Source organism: Oncorhynchus mykiss, chromosome 12 (genome assembly GCF_057628025.1).
Source record: "Oncorhynchus mykiss isolate SJ-2025 chromosome 12, ASM5762802v1, whole genome shotgun sequence".
NCBI lineage: Eukaryota > Metazoa > Chordata > Actinopteri > Salmoniformes > Salmonidae > Oncorhynchus > Oncorhynchus mykiss.
The window spans coordinates 80,347,192-80,365,004 of NC_143033.1; the positions used below are offsets into that span (position 1 = coordinate 80,347,192).

The 17,813-nt window shown below is 45.6% G+C and overlaps 2 protein-coding genes across 2 annotated transcripts in view; both read left to right on the top strand.

Annotated features, from left to right (window-relative positions):
* Positions 1 to 10,491, top strand: part of LOC110538300 (uncharacterized) — a 30,798-nt gene extending 20,307 nt beyond the window's left edge. The window contains exons 2-8 of the mRNA XM_090193613.1: positions 484 to 535; positions 2,799 to 2,879; positions 4,517 to 4,596; positions 4,843 to 4,921; positions 7,677 to 7,704; positions 7,969 to 8,052; positions 8,675 to 10,491. Coding sequence (XP_090049739.1) covers positions 491 to 535; positions 2,799 to 2,879; positions 4,517 to 4,596; positions 4,843 to 4,921; positions 7,677 to 7,704; positions 7,969 to 8,052; positions 8,675 to 9,630 — 1,353 coding nt within the window. The 5' untranslated portion in view covers positions 484 to 490 and the 3' untranslated portion in view covers positions 9,631 to 10,491. The remainder of the gene's footprint in view (positions 1 to 483; positions 536 to 2,798; positions 2,880 to 4,516; positions 4,597 to 4,842; positions 4,922 to 7,676; positions 7,705 to 7,968; positions 8,053 to 8,674) is intronic.
* A 431-nt stretch (positions 10,492 to 10,922) lies between these two features.
* LOC110538299 (uncharacterized) lies at positions 10,923 to 17,485 on the top strand. Its single transcript, XM_021625026.3, has 3 exons — positions 10,923 to 15,522; positions 16,417 to 16,505; positions 16,832 to 17,485. Exons 1-3 carry the CDS (start codon positions 12,852 to 12,854, stop codon positions 16,928 to 16,930), a joined length of 2,859 nt encoding a protein of 952 aa, XP_021480701.3. The 5' UTR covers positions 10,923 to 12,851; the 3' UTR covers positions 16,931 to 17,485.
* The last annotated feature ends 328 nt before the right edge of the window (positions 17,486 to 17,813 follow it).

Sequence of the window (17,813 nt, forward strand, 5' to 3'; positions counted from 1 at the left end):
CAAGTGCTGCTATGTGCTCTCTCTTCGCCCAGTTCCTCTCTGCTCTCTCATTTAGGGTTTAAATAATTATATAAGAATTATGTAGTAATCATCTCTAGTGCAGATATTGCTAACAGGCAGTTTTCCAGTCACCTCTGTGGAAAGTGTATAATAATATTAATATGTAGTTGGTGGTTTGAAGGATGACAGGTCAACACCCAAAGGACCCAGTACATGACAGAATACAGTAGTGTAGCAGTCTCTCCATGATAAGCCTCTGCACTGCTTTGATATATGACTGATCTAGGATCTGGCGTCACATCATCACACTCTCTCATCCACTGTCCCACAGCGAAGGGAATTGAAAATCAGTTATGCGCTTTTGCCAAATATGTGTGGAATAACTTTTAATAATTGACTTTCCTTTAAATGATGAACAGATTTCTGGACTGCTACAGTAGGAGTAAAGTAACTATAACTCTCCTCTGTGTTCTTGTGTTGTAGACCCAACATGGACGAGGCAGAAAAGTACCAGCAGAGAGTGCAGGCTATAGAGGTGAGTCTCTGTCACGGCCGTTAAAGCAAGAGGACCAAGGTGCAGCGTGGGCGTACGTTTTCTCTTCATTTGGAAAATGACACCAAACAAAACAATAAACACTACAAAACAAACCGTGAAGCTAAAGGCTATGTGCCCTAAACAAAGTCAACTTCCCACAAAGACAGGTGGAAAAAGGGCTACCTAAGTATGGTTCTCAATCAGAGACAATGATAGACAGCTGTCCCTGATTGAGAATCCTACCCGGCCAAAACATAGAAATACAAATAATAGAGTATAGAATACCCACCCCAACTCACACCCTGACCAAACCAAAATAGAGACATAAACAGGATCTCTAAGGTCAGCCCCCCCCGGAGGCTTCGTGCCATGGATCATCACTGCAGGCTTCGTGCCATGGATCATCACTGGAGGCTTCGGGCCCTGGATCATCACTGAAGGCCGGGTGCGTAGAGCTGGCACAGGACGCACCGGGCTGGAGAGACACACTGGAGGCCTGGTGCGTGGAGCCGGCGCAGGATATCCTGGGCAGAAGAGTCGCACCGGAGACCAGGAGCTCTGAGCCGGCACAATCCGTCCTGGCTGAATGCCCACTCTAGCATGGCAAATGTGGGGAGCTGGCACAGAGTGCACCAGGCTGTGGATGCGTACCGGCGACACAGTACGTGTAACCGCAAAGCATGGTGCCTGAAGGGTCACACGCTCCTTAAAGCGAGTGCGGGGAGTTGGCTCTGATCTGCAACCTGGCTCCGCCAACCACCCCATGTGCCCCCCCCAAAAAAAAATTGGGGGGGGGATGCCTCTCGTGCTTGCGTCGAGGTCGCGAACCCCGGTGTCGTCGTTGTTCTTCCCTCGCTGCCTCCGTCTGCTCCCATGGAAGGCGATCCATTCCAGCCTGGATCTTCTCCCACGTCCAGGATCCTTTACCATCTAATATATCCTCCCATGTCCAGGATGTCCTCCATTCACTTTTCTCCTGGGCCCAGGATCCCTGCTCCTCCTGGCCACGCTGCTTGGACCAAGGTGCAGCGTGGTAGGCGTACCTTTTACTTCATTTTCAAATGACACCAAAAAACAACAAAATACAAAAGAACGTAAAGTTCTGCAGGCTCCACAACAAATATGCAAAACAAAATCCCACAAACTAGGGTGGAAAACAGGCTGCCTAAGTATGATTCCCAATCAGAGACAACGATAGACAGCTGCCTCTGATTGGGAGCCATACCCGGCCAACAAATAAATAGAAAACTAGAATGCCCACCCAAATCACACCCTGACCTAACCAAATAAAGAAATAAAAAGGCTCTCAGGGTGTGACAGCTCTCCCCCGGTCTGTCCATGTTTGAATAATTCAATTGGGTTGCATGGCGTTTGCTTCAGGGCCACTACTGACCTCATCAGCAGGGTTAAACACTACAGGGACCTTGAGCATTAAGGGATAGTAGAAATACACACACACACACACACACACACACACACACACACACACACACACACACACACACAATGCTCATGCCTTCCCTCCATGCTTTATCCTGTCTTTCGTTGATGCATTGGGGTCTAGCCAACTCCCACATGTTATGCCCCAACACAGTTCTTATTGCATTAGGTTAGACCAAAATCATTAATTAAATTCTGATCTAAATTAGCCCTTCTGTTTAGCGTAATCTAATTGCAGTTGCTTTTGAAAGGAGGGATGTTGGGGAAACTATGAGAAATCCAAAGGGAGAGCAGTCTCAGGCCTGGATTGGTGCTAATGTATGGGAGTGAACCGCTCCTCCTAACAGAACATGAATGTGCAGTATGTGTGATATGTGTGTTACTGTCAGACTAGCTGATGAAGATGGAGTGCCGGCATGCCCACGTGCTCCTAGCCTTGCCTCCGCTTCATCTCCGTTTTTCTGCACTTTGACCTTAAAGAACCAGCTGTTCCACCGGTCAACAGCATATATGTCTATGGGGCTTGTCACTGTAATCTACTGTCACTGCTTTTCAGTTATACTGTAATAAGATATACAGTACTGTAGTTGTGCTGTTATCTTCTCCTTCACTAGCACCATTCAAATGACAACTATGACTATCTCAATAGAGCTTGAAAGCAGTGTGAGCTGTGGGACTCTGTCTCTCTGGTGACACACGTCTGAGATGATTAATAACAGGAATTGCTCCTCATTAGGTTCAGAAACATAAGTATATCTCTACCTCCACTCAACCCTAAATCTCTCTTTTTGTTGGTCTCTTTCTCTTCTTCTCCCATCACCAGGACAAGCGACGTAAGCAGCAGGACGACGAGAAAGCAAGGAGGGAGATGGAGGAGGAGTGGCTGACGCAGGCCCAGCGCAAGGTCTGTCTGGATCTGTCTGTCTGTCCTTCCCTGTTGTCCTGTTGCAGGGAGCCACATGTCTGGCAGCTGGTTCACATGCCCAGGGTGGAGCCCTCCTGTGTGATGATAAACTCAATTAGCTCCATAACACCAGACAACATCCCCAACACCATGAGGTGTCCTGAGGCATTCTCTATTCCTCTGTATAACAGTATTTTTCTCCCTCCTTCCTGATCAACTCTCTTCTGCTCATCATCTTACCATGACCTCTGCTACCATGATCTCTGCTACCATGATCTCTGTAACAGAGAGAGAAATCACATGAAAGAGAGGAACTGAAATGATGAGGTGGTTGTAGAGAAATAGGGAGAGAGTGAGTCAGAGTGAGGGAGAGAGAGAGAGCTGTGCATTGTGTTGATCTTTGTCAGTAACTCTCTCCTCCACTGGGACCACCAGCACTGATCCCTGTTGGACCTCATTAACTCCTTCACGTCAGATCAGTGGTGGAGTGGCTAGAACCGCTCCATCAACACATATGACTCAGACAGCCGCCCACACAAACAGTCTAATCTACATTACTGGGTTTGCCTGAGGATGTGTGCTGTGCTGGCGGCACCAGCCTTACACATGGCAGAGGAAAGAGAGTTGTCCTTCTTCTTCCTCAGTGTGAAGTGTGAGAACAGTCTCGTGTTCCCAGTCAGCCCAGCAGTTAGAGCATATCTGTATGCACAGCTCACTTCCCCTCCTGTCTTACATTTCTTTTCTGTCTCTGAGCACAGTAAGAGACTGGTCCACATGGAGCGGTCACATACTTTCCATCCAAAAGGTTGTCTTGGCAAATAGTTGTGAACAAGGCCAACTTAGTGTCACCACCACTCCAATATAATGTTGTGTCATTGTCACCACTGTCTGTCTGTTGTTGTTGCTTAGCTTGCTATCACACTCCCCACATTGTCGTATGACTAATTGATGAGGCTTGGAGCCAGGTAGGACTATGTTCACCCCTCGGCTTGGTGTTGTCATACCTGAGTTAGAATGAAAGGAGGACCCCTCCTTTACTGTACCTCTGGGCTCTGGAAGGTTTCTGCTTCAAAGGTTGAAAGGGAACTAACTGAGTCGCAGCCAATGCAGGTTGGCAAATTTACAAACACTCTCTAAATAAACATGGTCAGGTTTATTATTGTCAGTCTCAATCAGACCCCTTGTGACCAAGCCTACACTCGGGTTTGAGGACGTGTGGCTCTCTGAGCCCTCCCTGTGAGGGATCCGGAGTTGGGGGCAGTTTCTCCCTCACAGACAACACCAAGCTCTTGGCCTCACTCATCCTGCTGGAGATCCAAAAAAGGCAACCAGAGCTCTGTGCCTAGGGTCTGTTTGTTTTGGTTACTGCATACTGGATAACCGTTTCAGTATTCATAGAGACAGAAGGCTTTTGTTTTTGTTAGCTTCTTTTGCTATGGGGAATTTTAGAGAATAGGCTTGTTTTGAGCTGATGAGCTGGCAGGTGGGGAAGCTGCATGCTGTGAGAGATGGCTCAGAGCATAGGCCGTTTCATGCATATGCTAACTGCATAGGACATAGCAGACCCTAGTCATAGTCACCAACCCTCTTTCTCTCTCTCTCCATCCCTCTCTCTCTCTCCAAATCTCTCCTCACAGCGGAAGTCCTTGAGGGACCAGTGGCTGAGCGAGAACCCCCAGCCTGTCCCTGGGCGCAGCGCTGAGAACTACACAGAGGAGTGAGACACCCACGGCACACACACACACACAATCTATCACTCCCCATTCCTGTTGGCTGAGGGAGTTGATATGCTCAGATGTTTTTATATCTCTTACATAAAGCACTTGATACTGACCCTCCCCTGAACTGTAGTCATGCCTCTGCATGTATGTATTGTATTTGTGAATGGCTTTGTATGTTAATGTGTTGGTTTCATGTGTCATGGGGTGTTACGGTCATCATTGTGTGAATGTGTGTGTATTAGGTTGCCAACTGAAGAGGATATAGTGGAGGTCATTGAATCCACAAGCTACACAGTCACCAATGCCCAGAACCACAGCCAGGCAAGTGGAGAACGCAGAGACATTCCGAGAACCTGAGTTTCAATATGATTTTTAATATACTCAATCAGCTAAAATACCTGTGCCATATTAAATATCTTAGCAGATTTTCCCCATTATACACTGAACAAAATTATTAACGCAATATGCATTTCTCCTTTGCCAAGATAATCCATCCACCTGACAGGTGTGGCATATCAAAAAGCTGATTAAAAAGCATGATCATTACACAGGTGCACCTTGTGCTGGGGACAAGAAAAGGCCACTAAATTGTGCAATTTTGTCACACAACACAATGCCACAAGTTTTGAGAAAGCATGCAATTGCAGGCATGTCCACCAGTGCTGTTACCTTAAGCCGCCTTCAACATTGTTTTAGAGAATTTGGCAGTACATCCAACAGGCCTCACAACTGCAGACGTAACCACGCCAGTTCAGGACCTCCACATCCGGCTTCTTCACCTGCGGGACCATCTGAGGAGGGGGACGCTGAGGAGTTTTTATGTCTGTAATAAAGCCCTTTTGTGAGGAAAAACTCATTCAGATTTTTTTATTTAACCTGGCAAGTCAGTTAAGAACAAATTCTTATTTTCAATGACAGCCTAGGAACAGTGGGTTAACTGCCTGTTCAGGGGCAGAATTACCAATTTGTATCTTGTCAGCTCAGTGATTTGAACTTGCAAACTTTCGGTTACTAGTCCAACGCTCTAACCACTAGGCCGCCCCACCCCAGTGGGTGAACCTGGCTCCGACGTGGGTGGGCCTATGCCCTCCCAGGCCCATGCATGGCGGCGCCACTGCCCAGTCATGTGAAATCCATCGATTAGAGCTTCATTTATTTATTTCAATTGACAGATTTCCTTCTATGAACTGTAACTCAGTAAAAACGTTGAAATTGTTGCATGTTGCGTTTATATTTATGTCCGGTATACTTTCTTACCCCAATGGTCTGTTTTACTCAATAGTCTCAATGTTTTTACATCAATAACAGCTGATTCAGTTTGGAACTGTGTAATATAAATAACTTCGATATTTCACAACTACAGCAGTTGAAGATCTTTTCCCTCACTAAGCCTGTGATCCTACAGATTGATGTTCAGCAGAAACCACTCCTCTCTATAGTAAAGTTTCCCGTTGTGCAGTTATGACCTTTTCAACAGATTGGTTTTTGCCTCCCTTTGTAAATCAAACCACAGTACATTGCAAAGTGCCGATCCCCTGTTCTAAAGTAGGAGTGTATGTATGCTACCCTATGGAAAACTGACTCTGACATTTAGTGACATTATAGCCCTCCACATTGGGGGAGCCCTAAAGGGTGTCTGGCTATTGACTGACAGGACTTTGACCTCATAACAACTGTGAACTCTACAGGGGAACATACACTGAGTGTACAAAACATTAGGAACACCTTCCTAATATTGAGTTGCACCTCCTTTCCCCCTCAGAACAGCCTCAATTCGTCGGGGCATGGACTACAAGGTGTTGAAAGCATTCCACCAGTAGTGGTGCGTGGGTAAAATCACCGGGGAAGCCAAGCCAGAAAAAAAGTGACAATTGCGTTGTTTGCTCTATAACCTGTTAGTTCATGTGCCTTTCCACTGTGATATATAGGCCTAAGGCAGAGACAATAAGAAGATACAGTGGCAGAAAGATTAAACCACACCTTTGTATCATCACAAAACCGGAGAGCAAGATCTGTCCTGTGAAGTCCACAAAGCATATTGAATGTAACAAACAGTTACATGACCTGCAGCATGGACTACTAAACAACTGTTGATTTAGAACCACGTAGAGTTACCGCAAGTCACAAACAAAACAGGAGCTGCCTCCACTATTCCAGCACCATTTCAACTTCAACATCATCAAATCACCTCTGATTGGTCTAATACAGGGACAACTAAAATATACCATAAACTATTTAGTCCAATCAACATACGCCAAACATGATGTGGCTGTCCATGTGAGTGAGCTTTGATGTGAGATGTGTGTGTGTGTGTGTGGGTGTGGGTGTGTGCACAAAAGTGGAAAAAACATGTTGACTCAACCTACCTGTAGAGAAACACCAATGTCATCCTGCTCTCTTTCCTGTTGACGAAACGGTCTATGACTCTGTCATACAGTACACACTTGTATTTTTTGTTGCCTTAGGCTACCTGGCTAAAATGCTTCCCTTCATGGGCAACGATTAGCTAGTTAACATTAGCCTTCTACATCTAGCTACATATTGAACTTCCATCCTCTCAGTCCAGGGGCACAATGAATGAATTTATGGTTGGATCAGAATCTCCGTTATAATCATTGTCCAGCATGGAGAATTAAGTAAAACCACAAGTCCAAATCTTTATCTCCATCCATGGCTAATTTAGGAAAGGTGACATCAATAAGGGATCATAACTTTTACCTGGATTCACCTAGTCAGTCTATGTCATGGAAAAAGCAGGTGTGTTTGGCACACTTAGTGTATATAATATACTGGCCATTACTTGAACTTTTACATTCAGGTTCATGTATGGTCCATCTTTAGCTCACACTAACACTTGGTAAGGAAGTTCAGTGTGTATTCATCTCTAACACTCATGGTGTGACGAAGCTGAGCCCAGCGCCACACTGCTCTAATGGTTACTGTGACATATTTATGGCAGTGCGCAGGGCCTGAGAGAGATAAGGGATAAAGAGGAAAGTGTTTGGGGGAGACAGTGACTGTAGGACCAATTGGACCAGGGGTTCCACTTAAAATTGTCTCCTCTGTTTCCCCATAGAGTGACATTGAAGAGGGTGGGATACAAGGTAAGCTTCACCTGCATGGTCATTTAGCTCTAGGCCTGGATATCTCGTTTGTTCTCACTTTCTCTTAGACCATCCTGCATGTGACTGTTCTTTCATCTCTTTCTGACTGACACTAATGTAATCAGGGTGACAGAATGAAGCCACAGCTGTGATTGTTTTATAATTGCTATGATATAACTCAAATGCATGATTGTCGCGCAGCACATTAGCATTTGTATATGGAAAGTACAATGGTTTTGTATTAGCTGTATCTTTATCTTTTAGACATCATCAGAGCTGCTGGGGGTCAGCTCCCTGGGCCAGTAATGGAGAGGGTTCTGCATGAGAATGGACTGGAAGGTCGATCAGGTACTGTTTGGGGAGGATTCTACCACAGAAATGTGATAGTGCTCATCATCCTCCAGACCATTGATTTGGGACGGGCCCAGCCACAGTGAAAATCTAAACATACCTTCGCTATGAGGGAAACCATATTTCTCTCCATATTTTTCTCTATATCTGTTCCTGTGGCTGGGTTTTGCCTCCAGGGTACGGCTTAACGATGTGGCTGGCTGGGTTGAAGGGCTGGAGCAGAATGCAGGCGATAGTTATATTTAGCCCACTTTGTTTCTCTTGGTACATTTCTTATGCATGCTGGGGGCTATGGAGAGTGGAAAGGGTACTGGGTTGTGCACTGTGAGCCTGCACATTGACCTTGTGTTGTTTACTCATGTTGTGCAGGCTGACATTAGCAAAGAGGGCTCTGACATATGCCACAAAAATGTGCCTCCTCGCCCTTCACCTACTGGTAATGTAGGCCTTCCTTTAGGGGAAAGGCTATATTGATAGTATTTGAGTGGTGGTATGGGTAGAATATAACATTAATATTTTATGTTTCTATAGCCCAGGTAATCCATGCTCTGACCAAGATTCCAAATATAGTGACTTGACTGTTATATTGCCCAGTATAATTTATCCCTCTGTGTTGCAGTGCTGGGGATGGTTACAGTGCAGGTGGAGAGGGATTCAAAGACAGGGGTCACCAAGATCAGGTCTGTGGTGCCCGTGTCTGGAGTACCCAGGGCCTTGGGGGAGACGGTGTTCAATGACAGCAGGAAGAGCGTCCACCACGTCGGCGGGGCAGAGGGGCAGCCTTCTGCTGAGGAGCTGGGACAACTCCTTAGTGTCATCAACGATGTCGGGATGCAAGTGCTGCTGGATGAGATCCCAGTTGTACCACAACAGAAGGCAGAGGAGAAGATAGAAGTTGGTGGTGGGATGGAAGAGGAGATGGACAATGTGGAGGACCCTGCGTCACCTACAACCCTGGGCTACACTGAGGAAGAGGTTGAGGTTGTGGAGCATGAGGATGATGAGATGGACGAGGAGGTAGAAATAGGAGTGGTGGAAATTGTGGAGGGCCCTACCCGACTGACCGACCTGGGCTACGGTGAGGAAAAAGTTGAGGATCTGGGCTGTGAGGATGATGAGATGGACAAGGAGACAGGAGTAGGTCAGGTAGACCTTGTGGAGGGCACTGTCACACTGACCTTCCTGGGCTACACTGAGGTAAAGTCAGAGAGGGAGGGTCTGGGCCATGAGGATGATAGAGAGTTGGTGGAGGTGGAGCGGGTGATCATTTCTGACGCGGGTGAGGAGGAGATTGTTCTCCAGTCTCCTGTTCTTGGGTCTGAGACTGAACCCTTTCTGGGCTACACTGAGCAAAAGGTTGAGGCTGTGGGGCATGAGGATGATGAGGAGGACGTGAGTGGATTGGTTGTCTTTGTGGAGGGCCCTGTCCCACCTGTCATCCTGGGCTACACTCGGGAAGAGGTTGAGGATCTGGGACATGAGGATGATCCCCCCAGACCAACCCCACGCTACAGAGCCGAGGAAACAGGAAAGAGGGCATCCAAACACAATACCAAGTGCTGCTCTATCATGTGATTCTGCACACCCCATTTCTCTTAGCTATGCCACTCATGATGAATGGGCTGTATGCTTGGCCTAAATCTACAACATTGTCTAAATTGCACAGGATGTGCTCCAGCGTGCCTTTGCTCCTCATCTAAAATGTCACTGGTATCCTCTGAGACTACAGTCCCACATGGCTTGTGTCAAGGAGTGTTTACTGTTATCCTCCTCTCTTCAAACAGCTCTGTGAACAGACTCCAGTGTGACTGTTACAAAGCCCTTCTGCCTCCTGCTGGACACAGTTCAGTAATGCAACTAGGTTTTACTGCCAGAATCCCAGCAGCACTCATCTCACACTCCTCTGGATTGGTTGTATCAGCCAAAAAAAGTACTCAGCGCTATGTCCCCTAGGAATGAAGACTATGAAGAATAGATGAAGAATACAACAACCACTGATCTGTTCCTTTTTGGAAATAGATTTTTAAATATTAATCTTAGAAATGCCCGATGTGCCTTTTTCAATGGCACCTCTTTTGTTCAAATCAAATCAAATGTATTTATATAGCCCTTCTTACATCAGCTGATATCTCAAAGTGCTGTACAGAAACCCAGCCTAAAACCCCAAACAGCAAGCAATGCAGGTGTAGAAGCACTTTTAGAGTCTCCTCATCAGTAATACAAATGTTATGGTTATGAATATGATACTGTATTCCGTCATTGACCAAAACAGTCTGTTAAAGAAGGGTTGGTTGCCATTACATCTATTCAGTGCGATTTGTATTTGTAAGTGTGTTTGGTAGTTGAATTTTGATTTTGCCATGTCTGTTAATGAAGGTGGATAAAAACTGGAATGTGTGTGTGATTATCAAAACAAAATATATTTCATATTCTTAAGATTTTTGTTTGTCTCGGTCTTTCCTTTTGATCATCAGTAGCAACGTTCCTGTCAGGACGTTCATGTATAGCACTCTTTATTGCAAATGAGCTGTGACATACCATTAAAGACACGCTAGGGAACTTTGCCGTCTACAAAGTGTTTTTCTTCCCTCTCGCTTTGGGCTGGATGTGTCAATGTGTAGTTCATACATACTTAATATATGAGCAGAATTACCACAATTAGCCATGAAATCCCTAGTTTAAAAGATATGCTATTTTTCTGGAAGATGTGCTATGCCATTTTCCCTAAGATTTTCCCCACGTGGGCCAGCCCTGTAGCAATTCGATGTGTAGTCAATGAGCTTCAGTCCCTTCGCCTTTTGAGTGACAGGCAGTCTCACCTCTCACGTGTCTCAGCAGCAGCCTAGCAGCATCATTCAGACAGAAGCCTGGGCACAGCCACGACACTGCAAACAGGTGGGTCTCTTTCTTATTATTCATTTTACAGTACCTTGCCGTATTCTGATATTATACTGTTAGTTACCAACGTTTTGTCATTAATAGCACTCACAGATGCATATGATTCATTTACATTTCATTTCCATAACCCATTTAGTTTTCATAAACAAATAATAATGGTTTTGAACAGTATGGCTGTTATTATTGATCACAAAGTAACAACTCTTGAAAGAAGCGTCTAGCTTTACTTTAATATAGATATATACAGCCTACAGTTTATTGCCACGAAAAGGCTTTAAATATTCCAGATTTCAGGATATTTGATATGTCATGAGGTGATATGTATAATTAATTGTGGTTTTCAAGGAAGAGCTTGAATTTGTATCACTGAGAAATGTTTGGTTGACTTCCTCTTAATGGAGGAGATAAGCTCATTAAATATCATTAATATTTTGCGTTGCGATGCAATCACTTCATACATAGTGTGGCTGGCTTTTTGATAATCCTGGACAGGAGTATGGCTATAAGCCTGAGGGTAAATATAGACATATAAATCTCACCTGCACCTGAGGTGACTACAGGTGTAGGAATTTCATTTCATCACTCTTTTGTTGCTGAGAATTTTCCTGCACGGCAGGAAACGCAAACTTGTAGTGTTTTTAAAAGGCTTCTAAAGTTTGTAATTTCCACTTTGAAATTTCAGACTTGATTTTCCCTAACAAAAAATGTATCAACCCCTATAAAAATGGCCATTAATTATAATCCAGACAATAATTCCCATTTTCTGTTGCTGCATGATTATTTTCCTGCTGTCTTAAAATGAAGATCATGCATCTGTAGATTACATGGGAGCATTGGTAATTAGACATGATGACAGACAGAACTGCACATCCTCAATGACAATAACGGTTCTGATCAGTTCGCCATTATGCATCGTACAAAATCTGGAGTCATCTTAACAGGTGTGGTGTCTGGAGACATTCACGCAAATGACATACAGTAAACATACATTTTCATAATGTGGTTTACTGGTTCTCACAGATACAGCTCTCTAAATTGGCTGGAATTTAAATTAGTATGTTGTCATGAAGTCAATGTTTTGAGCTTAAGACTGAAAGTGATATGGCTCTGGAGTAGAAGGCTGTGAAGGAGGCTCCTGTAGCAGATGCATAGTGGATGTGCCAGACAGTGAAAAGCTGATTACTCTTCCCCCTAGTAAGCAGAACTCTGCTCAGGTCAACTACATCACCATTGTAGTGTCAGCTAGTAAATATGTCAGGTGAGAGAGAACAGAATGCACTACAACTTTAAGATAATTTCCTTCATTTTAAAGCTTAAAAGGTGAAGTTGCAATTTTTTTGTACATATTTTTTAAATCCAAGTTCCGTGTTTTAGTGACATGACATGTTTTAGTGACATCACATGTTTTAGTGACATCACATGTTTTAGTGACATGACATGTTTTAGTGACATCACATGTTTTAGTGACATCACATGTTTTAGTGACATGACATGTTTTAGTGACATCACATTATGCCAGGCCAAAGCTGGCATAATGACCGTCATCCTTTCTTTCAACGTTCAGCATTCCTCAAAAGAGGAACAGATTCACAAACATTTACTTTATTGTCCTATTTCTGCTGGTATTACCTGACATCTATGACATTGTTATAAAAATTGCAATTTTTAGTACACACTTTAAAGACCAACACATTTCGTAATTATTTGGTTTACTGAATGGTAGACCACCTAAGCCTAGTGTTGCATGTTTTTGAAGGGGCTCAAATAACATGCCTCTAATTGCAAAGTCATTAACACTATTTTTCAGATTGTGAGACTGAAACCAAAGACAGTGAAAGGAGAACAAAGAAAATATTTAAAGGTGTGAAGTTCAAATTACGGAATTATACCCCATCACTATGGAAACAGAGCCCATGGTCAGCCCCCAATCTCCTAAGGGTCCAGTCTCCCAGGAAGATTGTGGTCTCTGGATGGAGGTTGGCTGTAAACCGGCAGAGGACACAGATATGGCCAAAGACAACTCCTCCCTGACTTCTGGGGAAAAGCCCTGTGAGGCCTGGCAGGCTGTCATACCACCTCCCCCTTTGGTCAGCGCAGGCCACCTGGATAGGATGGAGGAGGATGACGACGTCTTCATCCTTTCCCCACCATGCAAAGACCCCTCTTGTCCAGAAGAGGGCAGCACTACGGAGCCCAATGCTGGGGCCATAAGCGTCACAGAGGCTAAAGAAAATCCCAGGAGCTTAGATGGAGTTCAATCTGAGCAGCCTAGCAGCACTCCAGTCATGGACAAGGCTACAGTAACAGTGGAAGAGGAGCAGCAGACTGAACTGAAGAAGGGAGGATCTGAGGATATCACAGTGCTGACTGAAAGACCTGGCTCTGTCACGCCACCAACAACAGACGGATATAAAGCAGTGGGTGCCAGTAGCCCTGAGCAGCCACATCCGAACATGGAAACCAGCATTCTGAAAGAGACAGATCCTGTCCCATCATCACAGACAAGAGAGTCTGAGCCAGAGCACTGCCTTGACAACAATAGTCATCCAACCCATGAAGGGACCATCATAGAGCCAGAACATACAGACGAGAGTAACAATGATGTTGAGGACATGGTCGATGGTAGATCACTAGACTATGACATGACCAAAGACGAGTGGGTCAGGAGAGACAGTGCTAGCAGTGACGTCCAGTGCCTCCAGCCTCACCTATCTATTTCAAGAGGCTTATCCAGAGAACAAGTATTAGTGCCCTCGCCTCAGTCACCTGCCCCTGAGCAGCAGGAGCAGCAGGAGGTTAGCAGCCTGACAGTAGCTGAAGACATCCAGCAGGGGGAGCAGCTGCTGCATCGCCTGCATCTGGTGCAACAGAGACAGGACGGACAACAGGTGCCACAGGAGCCTCCGCCCGCACACCAGGTGGCCATGAAGACAACCAATCAGGATACAGGCTACCAGGAGGTAGAGCGAATCGAGTGTAGGAAGGAAGAGGAAGAAGAAGAGGAAGGAGGGAGTGAGGGAAGCGGTGAAAAGAGAGAGCAGGGAGAGAGAGTACAGACTGTCGAGGTGGAAGAGAGAGAGCAGGGAGAGAGAGTACAGACTGTCGAGGTGGAAGAGAGAGAGCAGGGAGAGAGAGTACAGACTGTCGAGGTGGAAGAGAGAGAGCAGGGAGAGAGAGTACAGACTGTCGAGGTGGAAGAGAGAGAGCAGGGAGAGAGAGTACAGACTGTCGAGGTGGAAGAGAAAGAGCAGGGAGAGAGAGTACAGACTGTCGAGGTGGAAGAGAGAGAGCAGGGAGAGAGAGTACAGACTGTCGAGGTGGAAGAGAGGGCAGCGGTAAGTGAGGAAGACACAGAGATTCCAGAGAAAGAACATATTGAAACAGTGGCAGGAGAGAAAGCGGAGGAGGTCCAGTCTCGTCCTTCTGCCCAGCTCAGTGTCCAGCCTATGGTCAGGATTGAGATGGAATGCAGTGACGATGACCAGAGTGACAGCGGGGTGTCCACTGACTTCTCCCCTGTCAGCACACACGAGATCCACACGACCACAGCCCCCATCATGGACAACAAGGCTCCCCCACCCCAGAAGGAGACTCCCATCGAGAGGGAGATCCGGCGATCTGCTGAAAGGGAGCAGAGCCTGCGTCAGTCCAGGTGCATGTCAAACACCCAGGAAGGTCAGGAGGTGGTAGACATCCCCCTGATGAAGACTCCGCTGCTGGCTAAGACACTGTCCTCTAAGGCAGGGCCGGGGCAGGGTGCTGACTGGCAGTTCTCAGAGAAGAAGATGCAGAAGGAGATCAGCCAGGAGATCCATAGGGAGCTTGTCCTGGTGAACATGGGGAAGATCCCTGGAGTCTACAGCAAGGGAACAGTACGCCAGATGAGGGAGAGGAAGCTGCTGTTTGAAGCCTTCCAACAAGGCAATGCAGAAGGACCCACCAGGCACAGGAGACCCCTCACCACAGCAGGCCTGGGGATGAGAGGTCATGTCTACCCCTCTGTGCTGGAGAGGACGCGTAGCATGGAGCTTGTCTCTTTCAAAGGCTGCCCTCTCTCAAGAGCCCACTCCCATCAGCTGTTTGACTTAAAGGACAAAAAGGAGGCTAGCTCAGGCCAAAACCCAAGTGCAGAGAACCAACCCGCCGCTAAAGGAGCAGAGAGGAAGGTGGTTATTCTGGAAAGTGACGACACAATCATAGCCCACTATCCGAACCGAGACAGAGGAGCTCAACGCCTCTACAGAAGCCTAGACTGCCTAAATATAGGGGGCACTGTCTCTACAGAGGAGGAGGCTACGGATGAGGTGAGGGTAGAACAGCCAGGGGATGAGGACGACATCCTCAGGGAGAACCCCTTCTTTAAGCTGCGTCCCTCACTGGCCATGAAGCCGGAGGTGGAAAGGGACATCCGGGAAGCCAGGGAGAGAGAGGAGGAGCTGCGCAGGCAGAGGTGTAGTCTGTACGGAGAGGCAGGAGTCGGTGGGGGCAGGCCAGACGGCACAGAGGACCCCAGCCCAGACTCACCTACCACACGCATTCCCTCATCCACCTCCTCTTTCACAGCATCAGGTCAGTGGACATGTCCTGTATTACATGTAGAATTCCTTTGTGTTTGAATTGGGGCAAAGTGAGGGGGAGCATAGTAGAGTTTTTGCAAAAAGTATTTGTTTGTGCCATCATGAAATAGTGTTGTGTCAACGTATGATAAGCACACCTAAATGAGGGAAAGTGGATAAGCCAGTTATAGCCTCATTCATTCCACAGCACACATTCATCTCAGCCCAAGCACTTTAATGTCTGCCTATTTGCATTAGCATCAGATAATGTTATTATGGGCACAGTATTGTCGTCAACTTAGTGTCATCCCTGTCACCAGGGGTTAGGGCAAGATCCCTCTGGCTGAACACTTATCTGAATCAGCAGCACATGCCACAGGGGGACTTTGTAGGATGTAACCAAAGTTACCACGGCAGTACAATGGCCAGAAAGATCAGATCAAGGGTGTTCTGGGCATCTGCATGTTTGAGATGACAGATATGTCTTGGGGGGCAGCAAGGGGTTCTGTGAGCACAGTGCAGTCGCAGCTTATTCCTGTCATGTAATGTAGAATCATATGAGTGTGTATATTCTAGATTGATAAACTTGTGGGCATGGGGGATATATATATATATATATATATGGCTGTGACCTGTGACCATTGATATTAGAGGTCTGGGGGGACAGACGGGAGAAGATAATTTCCTTGACTTCTAGCATGATTCAAATAAAATGAACTAGTTCCAAAAATAGCCATCGGAGGAATTACAATATGAATTATTGTAACTGCAATGGATACATTTTCAAATTGTACAGAGTCTAGAAGTAGTTTGTATTTTTACTTAGCAGTGTTTTGGAGCCTGCTAGATCAGTCTTTAAATCCTTTCCTTATCCCATTTCATTATTCCTTATCCTGCCTCTCTGCAGTTGATGGCCGACAATCCAAGGGGAAGTTGGATCGGACCTGGCCTCCTCCCAATCCTAAGAGTGCTAGGGTGAACCCTGGACAAACACAGGTACAGCTCTGTTTTCCTAAAAGTTTCCTCCCTGTGACAAGAACACAACATGTCATTCACTCACAAGCTTTGATTGCAATTACACTGTATGTCTGTCTCTGCTAGCAATTTAACAGTAGGGGTTCTGTTTAGAATCGGTGTATTTTGCTGGCAAAGCTGACCTCAACATTTATTTTCTGCGCTATAATATTTTACATCTGACAAGGGATGTGGTTATATTCAAGTTCTGTGTGTGGCTAAATGGAGATTGACTGAAATGTAAGAAAACCTAAACTGCTAATCAGACTAGCTAAATCCATTTCCTGTGTCCTGCATTATCTCTCCAGGAGCCCAAGGTTTACAAGGCAGGCGGCCAGAAAACTCCTCTGTGGCAGCGTTGGGAGGCAGGTATGGTGAACAGGCCACTGCCACGGGAACAGGACTGATACTGGAGGTCACCATTACCAGGACTTCTATAAGATTAGCGTTTCAAATGTATAACTAAGGAACTGGGATGGTAGAACTGCATAATTCACTACGATGGCAGAAACTTGAATTAGTATTAGCTTGAACATTCCATGCTTTGTAAGACTAAAATCTGTTTTGTATATAACATTACAATTTCATTACAAATATTCACAATGTACAAAAGACGTCCTCTCTCATTTAACTGCTCTGCTTGTAAAGGTTTAACTACTGTTCAGTGTTCGATCAAAATGACAAATGTCACACACAATTCAGAGAAATGTCATTATCAAGGACTGCATAAATGTGAAGGTAATCAAAACTACTATAAATGTTTCAGTAAACGCACAAATGCCGTAATCATATCTCAGTCCGTACATATCTCAGTCCGTACATATCTCAGTCCGTACATATCTCAGTCCGTACATATCTCAGTTTTGTCCCATCAGGCTCTGCTTATCAGTATTGTACATTTTGTTAATACAATCCAGTGAGGAGAAATGAAGTGCATACATTAAATATCCTTTTCAAATCAACTCTGTCTAATTTATCTTGCTACAGGAAGGTTCCTGTCCTTCATGTTATGGTCACGTGTGACAGTGAACAAACAAGGATCTACAGAAATTGGCATTTACATTTTCTTTGTTATATGCTTGGACCCAGATGCATTTTGAAAGCCAGATGACTATTATCCTGGGTGCAACCATGTTTGACTCAGCAAGCATAGTTAGTTGACCATAACCCACCCAGTGTACATGAGCTCGGGCCTCTGTGGCTAAAGCTAAGGTTTCACTGGGGGTCTCTCTATCTGCCATAAGTCACAAGTTAGAGGTGAGCCAATCAATGATTGGCTGGGATCAGCCC

Excerpts from the sequence above, each read along its gene's own strand:
- LOC110538299 (XM_021625026.3), top strand. The coding sequence starts at position 12,852 with ATGGAAACAGAGCCCATGGTCAGCCCCCAATCTCCTAAGGGTCCAGTC. Across the intron at positions 15,523-16,416 it reads CTCCTCTTTCACAGCATCAG|TTGATGGCCGACAATCCAAG; the intron begins GTCAGTGGACAT and ends GCCTCTCTGCAG. Across the intron at positions 16,506-16,831 it reads TGAACCCTGGACAAACACAG|GAGCCCAAGGTTTACAAGGC; the intron begins GTACAGCTCTGT and ends TTATCTCTCCAG.